Below are 25,481 nucleotides of genomic sequence, written 5' to 3'. Positions count from 1 at the left end.
CCTGACTTGTTCCAAATCTGGTGATTATACTTTCCATGTTAACTGAAACCTTCCTTATTGTGACACATTAAGAAGAGGCAGCATGAGGATGGAGTGCAGAGGCAAAAGATTTTCACATATCTCGTCTTATTAGGCTGAGGTATGATTGTCCTCCAAACAGGCTAATATATCATTAGAGGTTTGTTTGCCCAGTGTGACGGATTAGTGTGGTTTGTGTCTCACCTCTGGAAAACTAACTATATTCTCAGGTTAAAAACAACCTATTTCTCACTTACCCATCTTGTTGTCATTTATGAATGCTAACTGACAAATATCTGGACAAAATGTTCCAGAGCAAAGTCTAAGGCTTCACTGATAATCACCAGTTCAATCTAGGGGAAGCTGGATAGAAGAAACATAGTTCAGAGGTGTTTTTTTAAACACACACTCACTCACACTCTCTCACCCCCCCCCACTTTATGTGCTTACTTATGGTGGTCTACTGTACACTTTTAGGTAGCATGTGAGATCACTATGTATGTAATAGATGAAATGAAGACGTTTTCCAGACTTAAGTAAAACAATGCAATTATATTAAATACAGTAGTACTAAATGGATATGGTTAAGGGAGAAGAAAAGCACGTTTAAGTGATTGATGGGTTTTGATAGGTTTGCACATACACCATATCCCCAAGACTTTTGTCACTCATGACATCATTATTCAGGACCAATTATTATCTAACAGCCACCCACAGTATCCATGAAAGAAGAATTAGCCCACTCTGAAGAGTGGTGTTCTTGTTTTACAAATGACACAGTGACATGGAGAATTCACAAAACATGCAAATGCAAGCAAAGTTTCCCACTTCCCCTCTCCCTGAACTTCGATTATTTGGATTAGAGTCAGGGCCACCCAAGGCTTTTTGAGGCCTGAACTATTTATTTATTATGTTTTTATACCGCCCAATAGCCGAAGCTCTCTGGGCGGTTTACAAAAGAGAACTAAAGGCCAAGATATTGGCAGTTGAATCTTATTTCAATACTAACAACAGGACAACATCCTCCACCACAGCTGAGGGCAGCCGGTTAGCTTAGGCCAGGGATAAGGAACTTGCTATTAGCTATGCTGGAAGTTGTAGGCCAAAAACCTGGAGGGCCACAAGTTGCCCACCTCTCTGGATTAGGAGACGCAGGGAAGGTCATGTGGCACACACAGTTCTTTCCTCCAATACCTTGCTGCTACTCCACATCTCCTAGCATCTGCTGCCTGAGGTGGCTGCCTTACTGTGCCTAACAGCCCTGGACTTGGAGTATGGAGTTTGTAGCAGGAGCCTTCCTTACTGTGGCCATAAAAAGAGTTCCACTACAAGTTATGCAGGCACTCAACCTTTCTGGGCTTTTGGGACCTACTGAAAACATACCTTTCCCAACAACATTCCCAGGAAGATAACCTTATACTCTTATCAAGACTTGTTTTTGTACATCGCTTAGAAATTCCTTTAATGTAAGCAATTCATGAATATTGTTAAATGAATAGGAAGAAATAAACAGGCAAGTATAATTGAAAAATTAGTTGTTTTTGAATAATGAAATGCAGGACAAGGTGCAACTTTACAGTTTATTGGGAACAATGTAGAGGAAAGAGTATGTAAAGCTAGAAAGCAATACAAATTCTCAATTGACTGGGATAATAATGTGGATGGCCCTACAGTGGAAATATGCATAAAATCTGAAGTGAGATTGTGTTATTAATTTATTTAAAAAGGGAGACGGTGCAACAACCTTTGGAGAGTGCTGATTGGCAAACGCAGTTGGATTGTCTTCAAAGCAGAAGACAATGAGAGCCAAGGCGTTCGGTCTCTACTAGGATCGGAAGAGAAGGTGATGATCAAATGCAATTGGAATTTGGGCCATGAACTAGCGGAGCTGCAGATCCCAAGCAGCCACACAGCTTGTCAAATAACCTGACTTCTTGGGCGGCGCAGTAAAGAGCTTTTGCCAAACGACCAAGATGTGATGATCGCTTAACAATAAACCCCTCATGAAAATGTTAGACAAATTAAGTCTCTGCGAGGGCTTTCCAGTCCAATATTTTACTTCTCCATCCGCGCTGCTTCGTAAAAAGAGAAAGAAAAAGTAGTAAATCCCTATTTCTCCCTTTGACTATTGCATCTCCTACCCCTTTATTATCTCATTCTTGCTACAGCGCTTTTCTCTCCCGGCCCTCTTTTTCTCTGTCTCTCCCGCTCCCCCCTCCCGCGGGCTCCCTCGCGCTAGCGGTTCAGAAGACCAACCGCCACAGGCACTAGAAGTAACGGAAACTCTTGTCCCGCGCCGTGGCGCCTGCGCCATCCCAACTTCTCCGCCTCGCTCCCGCACAGGCTTGCCGGTTGCTGTAGTTCTTGCAGCCGTTCGTCTGGGGAAGAAGGAGGGGGAGGAAAAACTTCACTTCCCGGCATCCTTCGCGGCCCTCCTGTCCCATCTCGGGCGGCTGAGGCTTCTCTTAGTGTGTGTATCTGTGTGTGCTCGAAGTGGGAGCGGCGATAATGAGATGCGTGTGAAACCGCCCAGTCCCGGGAGGAGACGGAGTTGCTCGGAGCCTTAAGTGAGTGGCGGGGCGTCCTGGAGGTGGGGGAGGTGAGGTGAAACGGCAGCTCGGGGCGACGGGGAGAAGTTCCTTCAGTCCCACAGGAGGCGGCAACGCCGCCCTTCCCGGGATACCGGGGGAGGGGAGAAACGAAGCCCCAGCAGCAGGCGCGGGCGCGAGGTGAGTCCGAAGTGTGCCCCTCCTCCCGCGCCGGGACGGGGGCTGCCCCCCGTTCCAGATGGGGTTAAGGAAGGGGAGGCCGGGGCGCCCAAATGTGGAGGGGCGGGCGGGGGAGCGACTCTCTGAGGCCACATCATCCCTGCTCTCCCCCCCACCCCCCAGCTGTGAGGGATGCTTCCAGGCAGAGTTTACCGCTTCATCTCCTGGTGCTTGAAACCAACTCCCCCTTCCCGAGTAAATGTCTACTCGCCCTGGCCAGTCGGAACCCCAGAAGGGAAATGAGCCCTGTGTTCTTCTCTTTTTCCTTGCCCCCCCCCAATGCAGGAAAAAGGACTTTCTGATCCCGAACCTGTCCTTCAAACAGCCTTTTGACCCAAAAGTTGCAACGTGTGTTCAACAGACTGGCCCTGGGAAAACGCACCCCTTCCCCCGGCCACAACTTCTCAGCCTGGCAACCTGTTGGGCCGCAAGAGAATGAAGTCCAGAAGCCAAGGCCTCGATCATTTCTAAAGGTGCTGGATGCTTTCGTTGTGATCCACGCATCGCTTAAGCTTTTTTTATCAAGTGCGTTACTGATTTCAGTGGTAGTACAATAGCTCAAGGAGTGTAAGTGACTTGTTGAATGGCAAGCTTAATCTTTAGTGGGAAGAGTGTAATTAAGAGTCTGCTTAATGAAGCAAGTTGGTGATCTGATGGTAATCTCATAATAAGACAGGGGTGTTTTGCTAGGCTCAAGGCTGTGGTAATGTATGATTGGGGAGTAATAGAGGTGTGAATGGAGAATAAACTGAGTCAGTTTAGGTGGAAAGTTTCCCATTTTGTTTGACACCCCAAACCACATGAGGATTATGCTGTTCCCTATGGTGATTGCTGATAGTGTGGCTTTACCAGAGGCTAATAGGTGGCAGTGATGTAGTCTAGTGAAAAGGGTAGTGGTGCATTGCAAGCTGCCCTCCCCCCCCTCAACTTTATTTCTCAGCTAGTCACTTGCAGGTGTTTATTTATTTATTTATTACATTTTTATACCGCCCAATAGCCGAAGCAATCTGGGCGGTTCACAAAGTTGTTGTTGTTATTATTATTATTATTATTATTATTTATATAGTTGTAGTTGAAGTTATTGTAATCTTTATTTCTAATCTTTGATTTGAAGTTCAACATATGCACAGCATTTTATTAAGCATGTTCCCTTTTGAATAGGTTGCAGCTGTGATTAGGCTGCAGTGTATTAGACTCCACAGAGTACAGGAGGCTGTCAGTGTTTCAGGTAGTTCCGCAAGGCTAAGGCTGCGATCTTTGGCATGCTTACTAGAAAGTGAGTTCCACTGAATTCCAGTTTCCTTCCAGATACACATGTACTCTATTGAGCTGCACAGTTGCCTTGTCAATTGGGCACCTCTTTACTGAGTAATGTCTTCCCCTACAGCTGATGGTGGGCTGCAGCACTAAATTGGTGGTGTGGTAAGGATGTTTTGTGAACCAAGCATTAGTCTGAACATTAGGAAAAACTTGCAAACGCTTTGAAAGCCTCATGGCTGGTGATTGCCAGGAACTGCCCCTTCCTTGCTGAATTAGCTTCTGTATGGCTGAAGGAGTTCCTTGCCATTCTTTCCTGTTCTGGGTGCCTTGGCCCTACAGTGGCATGGAAGCCTCCCTTCCCTGCAAAGAAGGTGGCATCGAGCTTGTCACTTTAGCCGCTGTGCAGCTGAGGCACTTCAGAAGCCAAACAGCCACCAACCTTCTTTCCCACCTTGGAGCTGGGAAAGGGATTAGCATGCAACTACAAGGATTATATTAGTTCTCCCACCTCTCTGCTCCAAGAGTGGGAGGATGTTTGGGGCTTGCCATGTTCATGAGGGCATGAGCATGGAAAGTGAACATGTGGAAGCCTGCTTGTGATTCTTGAAATTGGTCTAGGCAAAACAGCAGAAGCTGGGCAAAATGCTTAACTGGCAAGGTAGTGAAATAGATAAGGATTTGAATTGGTTCCAAAGCCCGATTACATAAGGGCTTTGACAGCTTCTGATTTAGAAACTGATTATTTGAAATTCAGCTTTTAGAATCAGTGATTTTTTGAGGAAGGTACTAAAAATGGCTACAAAATGGAATTTCACAAGTTAATAATGCCTTTTAGTCCTGGATGAGTCAGTTTGTAGGCTATTGTAATTTAGAAAGTGGAAGAGAGCCATTTCTAAATGGAAGCAATGGTCTGACCAGTGTGGTTCTTCTTTTCACACTCCAAACACAGGGAATTTAGATAGTTTGTACAAGGTTTAGAGTGGTAGTGAAATTCATTAGATGAGAGAGTAAATTTTGGGAAGATTCAGGCAAGCTCTGCAGCGTGACCTGATTTCTAGCAATTTCTCTTGGCCAGACTTGCTTATCTTTTCTTGCTTAGATTCATGCACTTTTTATTTTGGCCTTTATACTTGGAGTTGCTTTTCCAAAGTTAACTGAGGCAAAAATCATCAAGTTATTCAAACTAGAGCAGCTAGTTTTGTGGAAAAGCATGAGCCATTCTGGAATAGTTGCTTTCTTTGTTCATTTGGATCTCAAATTGGAACACATAGATGCAGCCTTGCCTATGAGAAGTAGCACTAATAGCAATAATACCAGCAGTGCTCTCGCTGCTAAATTCGTAACAAGATGCATTCTACTTTTCTTTGCATTTACTACCTGATCCTCTCTCACCTAGGTTAATGCAGTTTCCTCCCCTCCTGCTGGCTCCCTGCTATTTGTTCAGTTCAAATTGCCTTTTCTCAAAGCATGTTTCTCTGTTATGAACAAGTAGTCTCTTTCCTTATCCATTCTTAACTGGCCAGGTTATAAGAGTGTTTGTTACATTCCAGTTCTATGTTGTTGTTGTTGTTTTAGTAAAGATTAACAGTACGTTGTGGTTATTGCAGGGAATATGAAACATATTGATATTTCTGATTTTGTCCTTTACCTCTGAATTTGCAAAAATTGGTTTCTTTAGCAACTACTTTTTGTAGTTTTATTGTTGTTGAGGAAATGTTTCCTACTATAGAAGCCTTGAAAATTTAATGATTTATATCAGTTTGTGAAAATCTGAATTTGCTATCTTGTCTTTGGTTCTATTCATGTTAAAGTTATGTAACTTTAGCACTTATTCCACTAAAGAGAATCATGTTTTAATATTGGCTTGAATCTAGACTTAGTAATATTTAGAGTAGACCCAATGAAATTAGCCATGCTTAACCTAAGTTCCATGGATTTGAATGGGACTTCTCTAACATTGACAAAGTCTAGATCGAGCCCACTGTAAATAAGAGGCAACCGTTGAATCAGCAGTTTGCACTTGATATATCTTGTCCTTCCAGCATTCTTTTACTGTTCAAGACAGTGATGCTATTCCTGAGAGTATACTGCTATGCCAAATATCTTGAAAAAGCAGTATGAGCCTGATTTTCTTTTGTGTCTAGAAGGAACGGCTTTATCTGAAAAAGGTACCTAGTTTTGAGACTGAGTGTAGTGTTAACAGAAATTCATTTGGGGTGAGAGAAGGTACATATTGCATTGTCGTTTGTTTACAGTGCAGTATGTACCTTCTCTCTCACCCCAAATGAATTTCTGTTTACACTCACACTCAAAATTAGGTGTTATTAAATAGTCTCAAAACTATTTAATTATCTTATAGCACAGTCCTATAGATGTCCACTCCAGAAGTAAGTCCCATTGAATTCAATGGGACTTAGTCACTGATAAGTGTGTACAAGTTTGCACTGAGCTAGTAGGAAGGTAAATGATGGCTAGGATGAAGACCAGTGTGAGTAGCTGTTCCACTTGCACATGGAGGCCTTTAAAAGCTCCATGTTTCTGAGTGGCATCCCCTTCATCCCCCACAAAAAACCTCTTCCAAAGTTAGGGGCCACAGGAACAGCAATGCATAAGTTATGAGGAGCTCCCATTGGAAATATTTTTTTACCCCTCTCTCATTGCAAATGGAAGTATTTCCTGCTTGTATACGGGATGTGTGGATCTCACCCCATGCATTTTTGCTGTCTCCGCAGCTTGATGTTGAATAATGTGGGCTGTTCTCAAATCCCATTACATCATGTCTCTTCTCAGAAGATTGGACTCACTGTGCAGTTTTTGAAATGTAAATTTGAGATAGGACTCCCAAGTCAATAACTAGAATTGGCTTTGTTATATGAACAATTACTTTTGACTTCTGTTGTGAAATACACATTTGCCTGTTTCTTCTATAAGTTAAAACTCAACCACTTTTGAATTTCAGTTAAAATACCAAATTGCTGCTAATGAAAATACATGTTGATATGTTGGGCAGAAATGACACTTGGCACTTCTTTAAAAAGATGCTGATTTTAGGCAATATTACTATTTTGGAAAAAGAAATGACCAAAGAGCTCTGAAAAATCAAAGCTAAAATAATTGCAAAAGGATACATTTGCACTTATGACAAATCACACAAGTGTAAGTGAGCACATTGCTTGTGGCACAGTCCTCACTTCCACTTTCCGTAAACAACCTAGATTGGCCCATTCGTAGGTTTTGAGTGTGAAATATGAAGTCTGAGCACTGGGTTGTTTAGGAGCTAAAGAAACCAGTGGTTAACTTGTGGTTTGTTACCAGATTCAGTATGGATTTGTTTAGCTACTGAACAACACAGTGTTCCATATTCGGGCATCATGCTCATAACGTACAAAAAGGCCAATTGTAGGTATTTTACAGAAAGTGGAAGTGAGCGCACTGGAACTAGTACTCTTGCTCTTTGCTGCTTACTCATGACAAATCATGGATTGATTAGCCCACAATTTGCTGTTATGTGCAAAGTGGTTCATTGTATTAGAAGGCAATGTGTTGCACGAACACTGAAATAGTATGAAGCAGTAATGTCTAAAATATACTTTGGACCCATCATTGTTAGTTTTTGAGGGGAATTCAATCATAGGTTAACCAAAATTGCAATAGAGGGAATGTGGGGAATGTGACACAAGAAGTCGAATATAGAGGAGTTGTGGGAATGATGAGTGTTTTCTAAACAAAGACAGAATTCCATTGTGGGCACGTATTAATACATGGCATCCATGTTCACCATCTTCATTCCCTTTGCATCTACAAGGCAGAAGGGAGGGGTGTGTGAGTGTGTGTATATGTATAGGGGAGAGATCATGTGCTGGGTAGTTATTGTGGGGAAGAGCTAAATTCTATTTTCTTCATTGAAGCTGCTTCCTGATCATGTAAAAACACTGGGCTGGAAGCATGAGAAACTCGCACGCATACATACTCTTAACAAAACGATCAAGAAATGCTAATGTAAAATATCAGGATTGTTGAATAAAGATTTCGGCACTCAAATGGACATTATTTTAGAACAGCCATCTCCAACATGGTGCTTTCCAGATATTTTGGACTACTACTCCCAGCATTCCTGACCATTGGCCACGCTGGTTGAAGCTGAAGGCTGTTATAGTCTAAAACATTGTAGAACACCAAGTTGGGGAAGGCTGGTTTAGAAGAATAGATATAACTTTTACAAATGAAAACAAAACTATTTTACTGTATGAATACTTTGGAGGGAATATATTTAAACAAAAAGTTGGATAGTTGGTTTTCTTGTGGGGAAATTTTTGTGGGTGCCCCGTATAGTATAAAAAATGCCAACATATTGCAGTTTTTAAAGACTCTTGAGTTGGATCCAGAATTATTCATACCTCATACCCAGTGAAATCAATGGGACATCACTTAGTCATGCTTAACTTAAGACCCATTGATTTAAATGGATCTGTTCTAAGTAAGAGCATATCTGGACCCAGCCCTCAATGTTATGTCTGGAGGATTTATTATTTTCAGTGTAATGTTTCTGTCTAACATTTACCTACTTTGCATCTCTGTATTCTGGACAAGTGCCTACATGGTAGAATTGTCTCCTAATGTTATGTCTTTTTGAACAGAACTATTTTTAGGGTCTCTTCATACCTGCAATATCTTTTTAGACAAGTTCTGTAATCATTGTGTCAGATATCATTTTTTTGTCAAGGAACCATAAGCATCATATACGTAGGAAGCTGCTTTATAGTAGGTCAGAGTACTTGTCCTTCTAGCCCAGAAATGTCTACTTACTCTGAGTGGTAGTAGCTCTCCAAGGTCTTAGCCAGAGGTCTTTCACATCACCTGGTACCTGATCTTAAATGGAGAAGCCACAGGTTGAACTGGGGAACTTCATCATACTATTTATTTATTTATTACATTTCTATACCGCCCAATAGCCGGAGCTCTCTGGGCGGTTCACAAAAATTAAAAACATTCAAAGTATAAAACAACAGTATAAAACCATAATATGAAATACAATATAAAAGCGCAACCAGATAAAAACAGCAGCAATGCAAAATGACAAATTTAAAACACCAAGTTAAAATTTATTTATAGACTGTTAAAATGCTGGGAGAATAAAAAGGTATCACCAAGCTATGGATACAAGAATAAAGTGAAGTTTCTTTTATCTAATAAAATAACAGCAGAAACAGATTGTAGCATGTGGATTTGTGAGTACGGTATCATTTCTGCTTTTACTAGACTGATTATGGTGTTATGTAACTTTCGTAGTATATGTGAAATAATGTATTTTTTCTTCCACTAGGCAGTACATTACAGTTCAAAATGCTGCAGACTACCACTGTGAATCCAGCGCTTCTGTTCACTGTACTTTTATTTGTCGAAATTTTGTTCCTTCCTTTCGTAAGATGAATATCTTCCAAAGATGAAAACCTGATCATTGACGGTAACCTTATTTTCTCATCTCTGTTAAATGCAACAAGAACTTCTAGAAACGGAATAGATTCATCCAAGACAGAATTTGTGATCCAGGACATTATCCATTTTTTAAAAAAACTGACAAGCATATTGGCATAAATTATAACTGCATGCATGTTTTTGAATTTTTCAGTGCAATACATCTAAGTTTGGCGTTTGATACGTCTGCCACTGTCCTCCCCCCAAAGTCTAAAGTTGTCTCAAAAGTAGTGAAATGAAGAGCTTGTGTGAAAAAACAATGTCTATTTCTGTTTCTGAAGAGAACAATTTCATAATGATGTAAGCCTCTCCCAACATCTGGATGTGGTGCTAAAGGCAAAGCATTTTTGATCAGCTGATGTGAAGCTGTGCAAAGAGGACCTTTCATTAAAATAACTTCTGGCCAAAATAATCTTAAACATCATCATGCACAAAATGAAAAAGAAAATGAAGATGACTTATATAGGAGGACATTTTCTTGAACTATAAAAGGGAAACGTGAAATTACACTTGCAACATTGCAAGGTAAAGGAGGAAAAAACACATTTATTGACAGTTGGACAGTTTTTGACAGATTTAAATCAACTCAGATGTCATCAAACGAATCTTCTCCTCCATCCTTACAGAAGTTTTCCCCATCTGTGTCCCATGCTGCCGCTCCACCTACCCCTTCTTTATCTTCAAGTCCTCAGTCTGGGCTCTCAGGCCGGCTGTCCAATGGCAGCTTCAGCACACAAAGTCTCACCAACTCCAGGGGCTCTGTGCATGGAATCTCCTTCCTACTGCAGATTGGTCTCACTCGCGAGACTGTTACAATTGAGGCTCAAGATATCTCCCTTTCTGTTGTCAAAGACCTAGTGTGCTCTGTAGTTTATCAAAAGGTACAGTACAACACAGAATGTTACTGATTTTAATTGTCTTATTACTATCATCTAACATCCTATTCAGGCATTTGCTTCAGTGCTTAATGACCACACGGGGTGGGGAGGAGTGAGAATAAGCATGCTAGCTCCATCTTCCCTCGGATACTACCCTCATCACCCTCGACATGTTTTTGGTGACCCTCTGCATCAGGAAGCCTTTTGTATCGATGTAGACTCTCCCAAGATTTACTATCCTGGAAAATCAAGAGTTCTAAATTGCATGGGAAGCATCTTTGCTGTGGAAATTCACCCCAAGCATGTAGAGGGTGATGAGAATAGTGAAGTGGGAGGGGGAACCATGGAGTTAGCGTGCTCAACCTTGCTCTTTCCCTCTTTTTTCCTCTTTCTTCTTCCCCTCTTCATCTATTTATTAAACCCTGAAGCAAATGCCTGAATAGGGCCTGAGTAAACAAGAAATGTCCAAATGTGAGTCAACAGTGCAATCTTATACATATCTACTGAGAAGAAAGTCTCATTGAGTTCATTGGAGCTTACTTACAGGATTTCAGCTTAAGTATTGCTCTGAATCGAGAATATAGTGCTCAACGGAATTACTTATTGAATTGATTGTAGTATTACCATTTATCCAGAGGAACTACTGACATTCTTGGCTCTTTCAGCATTTTAGTATGATTACATCTTTGAATGTTACTGGCAAATTTTTACACTGTCCAGTACATGCATGGTATGATCTTGTTTAGAAACATTTATTATATTTGTATCTTCTACTTTCCAAAGGCCTCAGAGTCATGTGTTAGCACCACAGCAGGCCTCGTTGACAGAGAAGGTCTGTTCACATTTTGGATACCTATCCCCCCACACCTCTACCTCAGTTGTACCTGCAGAGAGATTAGAAGAGAGGTACTCTTTTGGTCATCCCTTCTCCAGTTACTATGGGGAGAAGTGAATCTTTGAATCAGGAGGTCCTGTATTCTCCCTATGGAGAAGGGAGCGGAAAAGGGGTCCATAATACCAAGGTCCACTGTCAACCTGGGTAAAATCTTAGGGGGGCACTTCAGCTCGAGAGGTTGGTGGTGACTTGCCTAAGGCTACAGAGGAAAGTTCATAGCCAAATGAGTATTTGCGAGTTTTCCACATCTGAACTTGCTACTCTCATATCTGAATTACATTACTTTGCTGGGTAAGAGATTATCAGGCATGGCAATTCCATAGGAATGGGGAATGAAAATAGATCATAACACTCAGTGCTCTCTCCAGATTTTTGAGGGCCCTTGGGCAAGGCATCCTCAATTGTCCTCCTCCCTCAGTAGCCTGGTTGTGTTGTGCTGGGTGCCAGTGTCTGCCATTTTTGCATGCTGCCAGGCTTTTGTGCCATGCAAACCTAGGCGTAAGGGGTTGTTTGAGGTTTAGACAACACTCAAATAACCCTAAAACAAGCCATGGGATATTTGAGGTTTGCCTAACTCACAAACAACCCCTGCTACCAGGGTTTGTATCATGGTAAGTCAGGTGCCCATGGGCGCCATACAAAAATGGCACCTGGTATAACACAACATCCCCCATGGGTAAATCCACGGTGGGCTGTTGTGTCATGCGAACCAGGTCAGTGTGTCTATCTACTCAACACCATTGTCACCAATGGCTATTACTCTTCCTCAACCCTTTTCTCATCATTGCTTCCACTTGCTTGCTTGACAGGTAGCGATTGAGGGAGCAAGAAGGCAGTGGCATTTACTGCTCTTTCTCACTGCCACCATTGTCTGGGTCAGAGTGAGAAGGTGGTGAACAGGCAGGTTGGAATGAGGAAGAGGAGAGCAAATTCAGGGGCTCCTTTTCAGTGGGCCACTGCTGGAGTGTGTGTCCTTTGCAGGTGCCTTACCATGCCTACTGTTGATGCTGGCACTGATAAGACTCTTGTGCTTTTGTTCCATTACATATTGGCATTGAAAGGCTTGGTCTTTCTTTCTGTTACTGGTGAGTTTGGTTGCTTATTACAGAGTATATAGTGGGCTCACCAAAAATCCAGCATGCCCTGTGAAAAGGATCCAATGTACATGGATATGGGTCTGAGTAGTTGGTGGAAGGATTTGAGTTGAATTCTCAAGAAGTGATCTCAAGATAAGTAAATCCAATACTTTCTTCCATGGTCAAAAATGATCAGACCCAGCTTTTCAAAATGTAGTGAGGCAACATGAGAAATGAATTGAAATAGTGCACTGACAAGTTGTTTTAATTTTCTAGTTTTATGCCTTTCTAAATTGTTTCCTTTGTGTGTAGTCTTGTTAAATCTGGCATTCAGTCATCTCATATTCATGGATTTTAAGTGGGTTTCAAGTGACACTGGATTTTAAGAAATATAATTCTTTTGATATATTTTTTCCTGGCAAATCACACCTCTGACAGATTATTGTTTCTATTTTGTCAGTTTGGCAGCTTGCATAACCATTTGTGTAGTTCACTTCCATAGTTGGACAACATGCTTAATTTTGTTAGGGAGAAACCTTAGCATTTGTATTTCAAGTTAATGATTCATGCTTTCTCTTTTGAATTCATTTCGTGTGTGTGTGTGAGAGAGAGATGTGTTCTAACACTTTATCTACTTCCTGATTTTCTTGACTTCACATTTGTCACACCTTTTCCCCCTTGGTTTAGCCTTTTAAGTGTGTGTCTTCCTGTCTGTTCTTGGCAATCTCCACTTGAATGAGCACACAGCTAAAGTTCAGAAGCATATTGTATAGGGAGCCAATTGTACTGTAAAATCACTAGAACTTCAGATTCTGGTCTTGTCCTCTCCAGTTGGCTTTAGTACAGCTGTATGTGATCGAATGCTCTAATTATGCCAGCAGCAGCTGCAGAGTGAACACATGTCCTGTGCAGGCACCAGACTTCTGATCAGGAAATGGGGAGGAGGGGTGCTTACTTATAGCGGATTTCTTTTTCATAAGTACTCCTGCAGCTGGTGCACAGGTGGCAGTATAACTCCAAGAGGTCAGGCGTGTCTTGTAAGTGAATCTGATCCTCAGCCAGGTTGGTTAGACATATCTATAAGTCTTAGCAAAGAGATCTAAACTGAGATTGTAGGCATGTATAACTATTATATACTGTAAATGTTGTCCAGCATGAAAGCACTTCTCTGCCTATTAGGAGCTGGTAGCAATCCTGTTTGAATTCTATAATATTAAAGGATCTCCTATCTGTGCCATTCCACAGGAGGCAGAGTTTTTCTCTGTAGAACTGATTGCTTTGTCAACTTTATAGCAAGTTAGGGCCAAAAAAGGATGCTAACCTCTCTATATTCAAGAGTGTGTGATTGGTCTAAGGTAACCCAGTGAGTTCCATAGCTGGTTAGAGACTCAGCCAAGGTCACTGATCCAAGTAGAATCTGTCTACCAGATTACACTATCACTCTTCATGTATTACTTGCATAGAGGGCAGTTCCACACAAGATTGGCGCCATGCCACTGCTTCTCCTACCTCTGACATGTGGTCTAGCTAGATGCCTGAAGAAGAACCCATAAGTATAAGTAGCGCCTCACATGTAGGAATTATTGTTCAGATATTAGTGGTTACACTTGTCCTATCTATGAATGCCCTTCATATGGATAATGGGGGAAGAGAGCTATGGACTCTTCTTTCTAATCAGTTCTGGTAGCACTTTATGCTTTCAGTCTTCCTTTTTATAAGCATCTTAAAAGGTTTTTCTGGGGATATTGTAAAAAAAAAAGTTAAGTTGAAAGATGGTCTTTTAAAGTTCATAATTTTAGATTGTTAACTTTGGGGGTCACCTGTTCTTGAGTGAGTTTAATTTCTTATTTGGCTATTTCATTAGCTGTGTAACCTACATAATTATGTAGTAGTACTGGTTTTGGAATGGATAGTATTCCAAAAGAGATCAGGCGAATGAGTTCTAATGCAACATTTTCCTTCATCGTGGATGTCTTTGGAATTTATACTTGTAGAGAAAAATATGTGAAAAGGGTTAGGTTGAAAAAAAGTTAACTTTTCATGAAAGGCAAGTCTGCAGGAATTTGCAGACCTGCATGAAGACTCCTTTTAAGAGAGTTTTTAAAAGACATGGCTTTTTCTACTTAATTTAAAAAAATACCCAGAAAAGAAAAGACATGCATCTTCGTAATTCAGATTTTTCTACTCAATGTACAGAAATAATTGCAAAAGTAGTACTTTATATAGCACCATCAATATACATTGATGGTGCTATATAAATAAATAAATAAATAAATAATAATAATAATAATAATACTGTGCCTGAATGACATTGCATTAAAATAAAAGTTCTTAAAGCAGCATTGAGGGAAAAAAATCAGAAAACGATCCTCATCTACATATTTGTTTATTGCAGGGTAGTAGTTCAAACATGGACAAGGTATGTTACCCATGCGTGGCACTGGCTATTTTAAGGTACATGAGGGAAAATTACAAACAGTGTGTCTTGTATAAACAAGCATTTTTTGTAAGATGTCACTCAAAATGACAAACTTATGATTTGCTTTTATAATGTTTCAATTAACTTGAACTCTGTTGACTGAAAGTACTTTTGCAGGCCCTGCTCTCTTCAGGAGTGAAGTAAACTATCTACTCATTAGTACTGTAATATGTTTTTGAGGTGTTTGGGTACAGTACATCTTCTTGGCCCGCCGCTCTGACCATGTCACTCCACTTCTGAAATCTCTTCATTGGCTTCCAATTCACTCCAGAATCCAATATAAACTTCTCCTGTTGACCTTCAAAGCTTTTCACGGTCTAGCTCCTGCCTATCTCTCCTCTCTCATCTCACACTATTGCCCCGCTCGTGCTCTCCACTCCTCTGATGCCATGCTTCTCGCCTGCCCAAGGACCTCTACTTCCCTTACTCGGCTTCGTCCTTTTTCTTCTGCTGCCCCTTACGCCTGGAACGCTCTTCCAGAACACTTGAGAACTACAAACTCAATCACAGCTTTTAAAACTCAGCTAAAAACTTTTCTGTTCCCTATAGCTTTTAAATATTGAGTTTGTTCTGACTCTATACTGTTCAGCTTCACCCTACCCAGTGCCTGTTTACACTTCCCTGTGCCTGTTTGCATTCTCTTTCCCTCCTTATTGTTTACTACAACTCTATTAGATTGTAAGCCTATGCGGCAGGGTCTTGCTATTTACTGTGTAATCTGTACAGCACCATGTACATTGATGGTGCTATATAAATAAATAAATAATAATAATAATAATAATAATAATAATAATAATAGAATACTACAAATTGAAGCTGTTCTTGTTTTAGCAAGCCCAAAGTGGAGACATTTTGATAACTATACTGGAGATAAGTTAATGGGTCTGTTTGCATGAAATGGTGGCAAATCATGGAGTAATTAACCTGCTCCTTCTCTTGTACTGTTGCCTCAATAAGAGCAATAGCTATTCTTTTTCCATGTCCTTTGCTTCTGCATTTCAGTCTGTGACCAGTACAGCTGTCTGTCTATAATACTCACATGTTTTTTCCCATTTTTTCCTATTATTTTTGCTCTCTCTTGGGACCAGATTCCCTTGATCCTCAAGGTAACTTGTGAAAGGTGAAAACTATAGTAATAAATTAAAGTGGTCCAGTATTCTCTACTAGCTTTAAACCTAATCATGCATGGTGAAGCATTTTCTAGTATCTTATGTTTTTAGAATAGACAATTGGGAATTCTACTTTTCTTGATAGGAATCCGTTATTTCAGGATGAGAAACTTAAAATGTATGTACAGACTTTTTTTTACTCTGCAAGCTGGCCATTCTCCACCCCACCCTCTGAAACTTAAATCAGTAATCATAATTAAGTTAGATCAAAAGTATTCCCCCCCTAAAAGTTACTGTTCTTTATTACTCATCTTCCCCAGATTTGCTTTTCATTTTTCATTACAGTTCCACTCTTCTATTATCCGAACGAATGTCTCCCACGCTGTTTCCTTTAATGGTTCATGTTCTCTTTTCTGGCATCCCTTAAAGTGTTATTCTCCATTATCTTTTCTTTTGCCCAATCTTATGTGCTCTAATTTCTTTGAACTGCCAGCACTCATCTGATTCTGCATTCTTCTGGTTTGCAGCCAGCCTCTCCCTGATGATTCAGCTTCATCCCTTGCATTGTTACAGAAACTTTTTGGCTTTTCCTGTTATCCTTAATTGACTTCCTCCAAAAGTTAACCTGCATCTAATACACCTTTTTTCTATTTCCATTAATTATTCCTCATTGCATTGTCTTCTCAGCTAGTAACCCTTTTCTTAAAATATGATGCAGTGCTATGTGGCCTTCACTGTTTTTGCCCTTTCTCTCATTTTAATCCTAGATTAATTTCACATAGACCACTTTTGAGTCTCTTTCCTGCTGTTGATATACATGTGTGAAAAATAGGAATGCAATTTGGAATCCACTTGTATCAGTTTTGAAAATAGTTGGCAGTGCAAGAAGGTGGATTGACAATTTCATTTTAGCTTTCCAATGTGTTTTGTTTTGCCTGTGAACAGATGCATTTTATGTAAAATGCAGTTTTAGTTCATTTTAGCCTTTTCTTCCTGTAGGGAAGTGTCCTTTTGCTCAGCACTATCTGGCATGGCATGACTCTGTTACCTCTTCTGTGCTGCTTCCCCATGACTGTGGGAATCTGCTGTGCTACCATTTCCATCAAAGTTCTCCTCTTCCTCTGGTTTCTGGTGAAATTGACAAGGTTTATGGGGAGACTTGTTAATTTCACTGTTATGTGTTTTTCTTTAAAAAGGAATGTATGTATGCACCAGCATTGATAGGCATATAGGTGCCCCTTCGAAGGAAACCCACCCCCAACAAAATCCATTCACTGATGAAACTGATAAAGCTCCCCTCAATTTTGTCAGTTTCATCAGAGGCCAGAAAGGAAATGGTGGTAGGGTGGATGGACATGTAATGCAGAAAGGGTGGTGGGGGTGGTTACAGACTGTCAAGATAGTTGCCAAACATATAAATACATTGCAAAGAAAGGCTCCTTTGCAGATGGATACTTCATGTTCACAAGGTTAATCGATTTCGTGTGGCACATGAGTTCTTTTGTGGATACCCAATTTGGGAACCACTGATATAGACAGCAAGACTTGTTACAAATGCTACTGTTCTATTCTCAGATCAAAAGGATCTGGCATCTTACTATTTTACAAACACACAACATTGAGCACTGGGGGTTAGGAGCATTGTACTGTTGTGGAAACAAGTCTACTGTATAGAATTTGCATATCCTGAGAACTAATCCTATTTACTGAGCCTGTTGAGAGTCCTTTATAACTTAGAAGTTTGCAAGTCCTAAATCAACAGAGAATGGGGCAGCAGAAGAATTGACTTTTCGTTGTCCCTTATTCTTTGGGACCCACATGATAACAGCTTATGATTGCCTCATCCTCTTAGATTTCTATTAAAAGCAATGTTTTTCAGTTCTTTTAAAAGTGCTTTCTCTCCCTCTACAGACATCACTCTTTTTGACCTATTTCACTGCATCAAAGTTGTTTCTATGTGAGCTGTTTCTGCTTATGTCTGAGTACAACTTCCCTATCCTTTTAGCTGTGTCTTCGATGTTGCCTTCCATTGTTGTCTGTCGTTTTGATCATAACGTATTCTATGCCATCTGCAAAGAATACATTTCAGACCTGACCTATCTCTCCTTCATCTTGTCTCATGAATGTTAATCCCTTCTTTTCTTAAATAATCTTCCAAGAGTTGTGGCTTCCTTTATGTATATGAAGCATTACTAGATGACTGCAGTTAAAATGAAATGTTGCTGAAACGGTATAGACTTTGCATATCCTGAGAAGCTAACCTATTTATTGTGCCTATTGAGAGTCCTATATAATTTTATTTTAAAAGTTGTAGTGCAAGTGTTTAGGTGGAAAATAATTAAAAAAACATAGTGTAGCTTATCAGAAATGTTATGCTTGAGACTTGCATTTTAAGCAAGAATAATGTTCTTTTGAAAGCTGAGCTAGGCATTTAAGTTCCATGCTATCCTAGGCAGCAGTGAATTGTCATAAAATACTTTTAGTACAATGTTCTGATTTCCATAGGGATTTTTTAATATATATTTATTAATGGAAAACACATGTTCCTCTTATTGGACCAGTTTGCATATAACGCTAAGCCACCATGGATTAATTAACCTGTGAGGCTTCATGCTACACACAATATGCATTTGAATGTATGGGTTGGACACATGGTTTGTTCTAGGGTTATCAGAGAGTTGTTTAAGCCTCACATAAACAGTGCTGCCCAGGCTCACATGATACGACAAACCACATTTGGCACCCGCTGCAACTTGCATATTCAAAATGGCAGTTGACATGTGCTGCAAAGCCCCTATAGGTCAATTAATCCATGGTGGTTTAATGTTAAGTGCGAACTGACTCATTCTTTTAGCTGCTGTGATCAGTCAAAACCATTTGTAGAACTGTTTCCGCCTGAAAACATAATGCATTTGAACAAACTGTGGTGAGTGTGGTTCTACAGCAACATCAATACTCAGATTGTGTACATTTGTACATATCATAAAGAATCAAAAGGGGATGTGTGTGGAACTTCCCATAGTTTCCACAGTAATGGCATGGATTCTTATATACTTATTAGAATCCATGCCATTATTGAAGAAGCATAGCTGGCAGGGGAAGGTGGGAAATGTAGAACTTTTTTCTGTCTACACATGCAGAGGATTGTGCTCTTATGTCAATCTACTAACAAATTATGTTGCACTAGTATAAGGGAACTCTAGCACAATGGCAGTTGCCTTAGTTGACATGACAAGATTCCTTGAGAATCCTGTTGCACCAGCTAATGGTAGAGGTTCCTTATGCTTATTTCAAAAAATTAAATTACTGGATTGACACAATAGGATTCTTCCCTTATAGGTTAAGGTTTGTATATTTGGGAAGGAAAAAGAAAATTAGAGGAAGTACAATAATTGCAGGTTATAATGTCTTTTTGTAACCCTAAAATATTTTTATCAAATATTAAGCATTGCTTCTGCCATGTTGAAAGTCAAGGTACTTCATTTTGGGATATGGTACTTGCCTAAAATTGGCTCTTCGTTCATTAATTTTATGTAGCCACTGGTTCTTGATAAAGTAAATGAAGTGTTAGAACCATTATAATACACACATCTACTTGTGCACACACATACTGTTGCATGAAAGTGAAGAAATGATATGGACTATGTATAGAATCTTACCTAGTGTTGTATTTAAATATTCGAACGTATAAAGCACTGTCTACTTAAACTAGATCACAAGAGCTCAGACACAACTAATTTCCCTTTTGGTGTGATTCTCATTAATGTTTCACCAGTGAAAACTTGGCATGGCTTACTGCAGAAAAAGGGTGTTCAAAGATGATTTCCTGTATTTAGAAATAATTGTTGTATTTAAAAAACATGTTTCTAGGAAATAGTGAGCTAACCTAGAATAGGTTTTTCAAATTAATATAATGCCATGGAACAAAATTGGCAAAAATGGAGACTTCAGTAAGCGGCTGGAGGAGCTATCAGTTGTATATATTTGGAAATTTGGTGTGGTTGTGCTTTTAAACAAGGCCATACCTTTTTTCTGTGATAATTTAATTTATCATTGTTTGGTGCACCACACCAGGGAATTCCAAGCTCTTTTTATTTATTTCAGATTCTAGTTTTCTACAAGATTTATACTAAGTTCAGTGATTGAAAAGTTGTAGATTATTTATTTTTAGTAATTATCCTGAAGGTAAACTAAAAAGTTACATTTAGGGTGCAATCCTGTCAGGCTGGATTTGATTTAAATCACTACTCAGAAAGACTCAATTTAATCATTTGACTCCCCCCCCCTCCAAAAGTGCACTCTTCCTCGCTATATTTTACACAACTCAGAGTTACCAAAGACTCATTCTTGCTGGTATAATCGTAACATTTACAACCAGATGTAGGTTTCATTTTTAGAATAGCAACTTTTCATAGTTGTTTTACAGTTATACATATTTGTTTAAAAAGTGATTTGGTTATACTATTAGAAACACATCATAGATAAAAATGGTCTTGGGACCAGGATACCTGAGAGAGCACCTTCTCCCTTACCAACCTGCCCGGTCACTGAGGTCATCCGAGGGCCTGCTCCTGGTGGTTCCACCTAGATCCATCCTCCGATTGGAATCCACCAGGGGAAGAGCCTTCAGCGTGATGGTGCCCCTCCTGTGGAATTCCCTGCCTCTGGAGGTTAGGCAGGCTCCGACCTTGTACTCCTTTCGGCGCCTCCTGAAAACATCTTTATTCCAAGAAGCCTTTCTTTAACATGCAGCCTTGGATTTCTGTGTTGTTGTTGTTTTGCTTCTTTTTAAATTTTGTTTTAACTGTTTTATTCTGTTTTTATTTTCATTTTATTTTCATTTTATTTCCGAAATTTTTCAATGGGGAGCGTTATATAAATATTCTAAATAAATAAATAAATAAATAAATACATCATAGATAGATAATTATGAAATTATTGTGAGGTGAACTATCTCCAGTATAATAGGACAACTTTTCTGCTGTACTTTATTGGAAGGAGAAAAATAATCTTACAGAAACCTCTGGAAGAGCATGACATTGTGAATGGATTAATGGAATTCATTTACCAAAAAATTTAAACAGCCTCATGCTACATAATTAAAAACTAATCCTTATTTCATGATGAATAACCTTTGGACTATAATGTATCTTAAATAGAAAACTATCTTTAGATAGATTTTTCCTCAAAAAGCATTTTATTAAAAAAAAATCCAATTTATATTAAAAAAATCCGTTTTTTATTTTTTTTAAAAAAACATTGATTTTTATCCATCCTATGCAGATTTAGATAGAAAAAAGCCCTATATCTCCCAGCATTCCTCAGCCAGCATGCTTCAAAATCAGTGTTCAAGGGAGCTGGGAACTCTTTCAGACAGCTCTGTTGCTCATCCGAAAACATTATTCAAGATGCAAACAAATGCCCATCTAATTGGTAATTGTGAAGGTCTTCCAGAGCTATTCTTAGGGTGCTCTCCTATTTTACAATGGGTAGTGTATCTGCCTGTTAGGTTTCTCAGTCGTATTGGAATGGGCTCTCTCCAGTTTGAGTAAGTGGGTTTATTGACATCATTGGGATGGTTGCATCCAAACACCTTGGGGCGGGGGCGGGGAGAATCTCCATTTCGATGATGTTGGCCACTGCCAGTGTAAGCAATAGCAGGTTTGCTATTCTTTGCTATTCTGAAGTCAGAATGTGGAGTTCCCTATAAACATGAGTGACCTGCAAATGAACTGAGAGAAAGAGAGCGAGAGAGAGCAATAGTGTATTGCTGAAACAGCCAACGATTTCTAGTTTAGACCTTGGCTTATAATACATGAAGTGTGAATCAGCCGTGCCTGTTACAATCCTGGGTATTCCTGTTTGTGTAAACAAGCCTGAAATGTATGTCTGATTTGAAATAGGGCATTTCAGGTCCACTCGGCTATACTAACACTCTGCATACAAAGGTAAATTGTCTTGCTGAAAGGCCTACTTTAAACTAAAAAGTAGCCCTTTGTAGTTAAGTCAGCAATAAAGCTCCATTAGTGGATTTCTTACTAAGGGAGTTGTTGGAACTAGTACCTTCTTTCTTCTAAAGCCCATGTAAATTTGCTGGGGGCTTGTATAAGATAGGAGCAAAGCTACCAGTTCTACTGCTTCAGTTGAAGATCCAGTCAAAAGCTGATTCTGCAGCCGCTTGCTCTAAGGAAACACCTGTGGACCATTACAGTGGGGAATACAGCTGGTGAACAAAGACAAAGAGTAGAGCTCTGGCTGATGCATTCCAGAGACTGAAGGCGGGAAGAAATGTTACTGAATAGGAGGGAATACACAAAGCAGAGAATGCAGATTCAGCGGAAGAGCTGAGATCAAAGAATGACTTTGGCCTAGTTCTCACAGAGGTGGTAAACCTGTGCCTTGGCTATATTGCTTGAGATGGCAGGTCTCATGTTATTCAATGCACCTCCATACAAAAAATGGCCTGATCACTGAAAGCTAGATGTCAGGGAGGAGAGTCCTAGTTTTCTACATGCAGGAATATATTGGTGGGGTTTTTTTTGGTATGAAGCCATATTCAGTCATGTGACCCCTGACTGCTGTTTGGAGTAGTAAAGCTGAGACACAATTTTATCACCACAGTAAGAACTAGGTCTTTGTCACATAGTTGAACTGTTGCATAGCTCAGTTGTCTGGCTCCTGTAACAGGAAGAGTGTGTGTCCTGTGCATAAATAACCAAAGGGTTGGATCCAGATTTAATCATACTTTGACTAGGCTGAGACTTGAGTTAGTAACAACTAAATCTGGATCCAGTCCTATATCTGCAAGATAAGGAAGCTTTCTATACTAGTTGAGGCCAGCTATTACAGCGGGCAGAAGGGGATCTGCTTAGTGACTTAAGCAGACTTTTTCTTTCTTTCTTACATTACTATACCGCCCAATAGCCGGAGCTCTCTGGGCAGTTTATTGTAATTTGTTCATCTGATATTGGCCAAAGTGATAGATACCTGTGTAGCTTGAGCCAAATAAGAATATAAGCAGAGCCCTGTAGGATCAAATCAAAGGTCTATGTAGTTCAGCAGGTAGTCTGTTTCCCACCGTGGCCAAACAAATGGCTGTACAAACCTTGCAATCCGAATATGAGGGTAGTAGCTCTCTTCCATTCTTGTTCCCCAGTGACGGGCTGTGATCCGCTTCTCTTCAGTTCGGAGAAGCAATAGCGAAGCGGGGGACTTCGCCTTCATTACAGGTGGAAGAGAAGCGGATCGGGTGGCTAGCGAAGCATGGCGAAGAGAAGCGACTGAAAGCGAATAATTCACTTTTACATGAGTGCTACACCCGCCGTTTTGGATATTTTCCCCATAGGATTGCATTGCGGAAAAGATTAGCATATAACTTTTTTGTTTTTCAAGCTATCTCCTTGAAACTGAATGTGCTTAGTCGTGGGTGGGGGTCATTTGTGCCTATTTTTAGCAGTTTTCATGCTGCGGTTTGCTTGCTATAATTTTTTTAAAAATAGGGTAAAAAAAGCGGGAGGGGTACCTTTTTTTGAAGCGCTGAGAGGCAGTCAACTCCCAATCGTGATCACCTGATGAAGCATTGTCCAATCCCAAAGTTGGAGGGGTGGATAAACAAAACGGGATGTTTAGTAACTTGGGATACTGGGAAACTTTTCTTTCTTAGTCTCTGAACGGACTTTTCCCAGTGTTTTTTGAAACAGTAGCCCCACCAAATGCACAAACACAACCTTCAATCATATACTAAGCAAATAAATAACAGATAGGACACACAGCACTGCTACCCACCCTAACCTTGGTGAACAAATGAATAGATGTGGTGCAAGGGGATGAGGTCCCCTAGGGCATGTGGATGTGCCCAGTGCACACTCCTGTCCTTGGAGGGTCATCAGAACCCTCCAAAGGTTAACCAGTGGAAGCTACCTATGCCTATCATGAGTTGAAGTGTAAGGTAGCATCTGAAAGACTGGTACCTAGATAATTCCCCCTCCCCCTGGGCACGTCCACCTTCCTCTTACTGGTAAAAGACAGACATAGCCTTTTTTAAAAAAAAAAAATCTTCTTGTTGTGTTTCATCAACACTGCTGCTTTTAATTCCACCCCTCCTGTGTTTATTTATTTATTTATTACATTTATTATACACCCCATAGCCCAAGCTCTCCTGGCTTTCCCTCTTCAGTGAAGTCAGGCAGGCTTTCATTGTGGTTCAACTCCTTATTGTTGTGGTTGTTATTATTACTATTAATATTAGTACTGCTATTAACGTTATTAATGGCTGTGATCACAGTGCAGTCAATCAACTCTGAAGCAAGGATCACAAAGCTTTACTCTTATCCTCCTAGCCTCCTAGTTATGGGATGCAAAAGAAAAGGCATCTCTCTGTGCTGTTCCCACCTCACAGGGACGGTTTGCATTATTGGCTTTGAAACAATCCTTGGCTCACTTCGTTGTGCCCCCAAAAATGTCTGCTGCATGCCTGCCTTCCCGCCTCCGCCTGGGTGCTGTTGTGTTGGGGTATCTGCTGGGACTTATTTCCCTATAGATCTATGGCATAGTCGTACATCTCTGCCTGCCTCTCTACCCTCCTGGTGCCTGGGAGATGTACTAGATGATGGGCTTTGTGGTTCAACCCCACAAGCCTCTGGCATGCTTGCTCCCAGTGCTAATGGGGCATGATGCCTGTCCTTCTCTGTGCCCGCCTCACAGGGATGGTTTGTGCGTATCTTGCTTTGACTCGGTATCCTTCCATGTGATAAAAGGCAGCTGCATTGCGTGCTCACCCTGTTCAAGATTTCTTTGTGTGTGTGTGCATTTTTGGAAGTGTTTCACCTGAGATGAAGATCCTTATTTAGAAAAAATCTTGATTTCCCCAAATCATCTGTGCTATTGATTGCTATGGGCAAGCACTTTGCAATGGATCCCTATGGGCAGGTATGGTTTCCTTATGGACATACTGTCCCTTTTTGTGGGGGATTTTTCATATATTCCCCCAAAATCAGGGGATGCTCAATTTCCTTTCAACTGGGTGTGAATGTGGATACCTGGATAAGCTCTCATGGTGTCAATTTTGAGGTTTCTAATGTGAAAACTGACGGTGTTCTAGCATGGGACTTGAATTGGGGTGAGTTAAAAAGGGAAAAAAATGCCAAAAATCAGGGGATGATGGGATTTGCTTGAAGCTTGCCATGAATGTGGATCTAGATGGCATCTGTGAGGGTGCCCACTTTCAAGATTGTATCAGTTAAAATGTCGGAGTAAATCCCATTTCTGAAAATGGGGTGTAGGATTTTCAAAAATTCCTCCAAAATCAGGGGATGCTTGGATTTGCTTCCAGCTGGGCAGGAATGTGGATACATGGATAAGGTCTCATGGTGCTGATTTTGAGGTTTCTCATGTTAACAGAAAAAAAAGTTATAGGCGTGTGAATTTCAATGCAAGTCTATGGGGGAAAACACGGAGCTCTGATTCGGATCTGGAGCTCCGCAGCAAAGCGGAGCGGACCATAGGTGGATTGCTGCAGAGAGGA

The 25,481-nt window shown here is 40.4% G+C and overlaps 1 protein-coding gene across 2 annotated transcripts in view; it reads left to right on the top strand.

The window, feature by feature from the left end:
* The first annotated feature begins 2,441 nt into the window (after positions 1-2,441).
* Positions 2,442-25,481, top strand: part of PRKD3 (protein kinase D3) — a 58,010-nt gene continuing 34,970 nt past the window's right edge. The window contains exons 1-3 of one of the 2 annotated variants that reach the window (XM_063124287.1): positions 2,442-2,585; positions 3,072-3,259; positions 9,370-10,402. In XM_063124287.1, coding sequence (XP_062980357.1) covers positions 10,112-10,402 — 291 coding nt within the window. In that variant the 5' untranslated portion in view covers positions 2,442-2,585; positions 3,072-3,259; positions 9,370-10,111. The remainder of the gene's footprint in view (positions 2,586-3,071; positions 3,260-9,369; positions 10,403-25,481) is intronic. The other variant, XM_063124288.1, reaches the window with a different exon arrangement.

The sequence above is a fragment of the Elgaria multicarinata genome, chromosome 4, assembly GCF_023053635.1.
Source record: "Elgaria multicarinata webbii isolate HBS135686 ecotype San Diego chromosome 4, rElgMul1.1.pri, whole genome shotgun sequence".
In the NCBI taxonomy this organism is placed as follows: Eukaryota; Metazoa; Chordata; class Lepidosauria; order Squamata; family Anguidae; genus Elgaria; species Elgaria multicarinata.
Note: the sequence above shows the minus strand (reverse complement) of the source record. Positions and strands in the feature narration are given on the sequence as shown.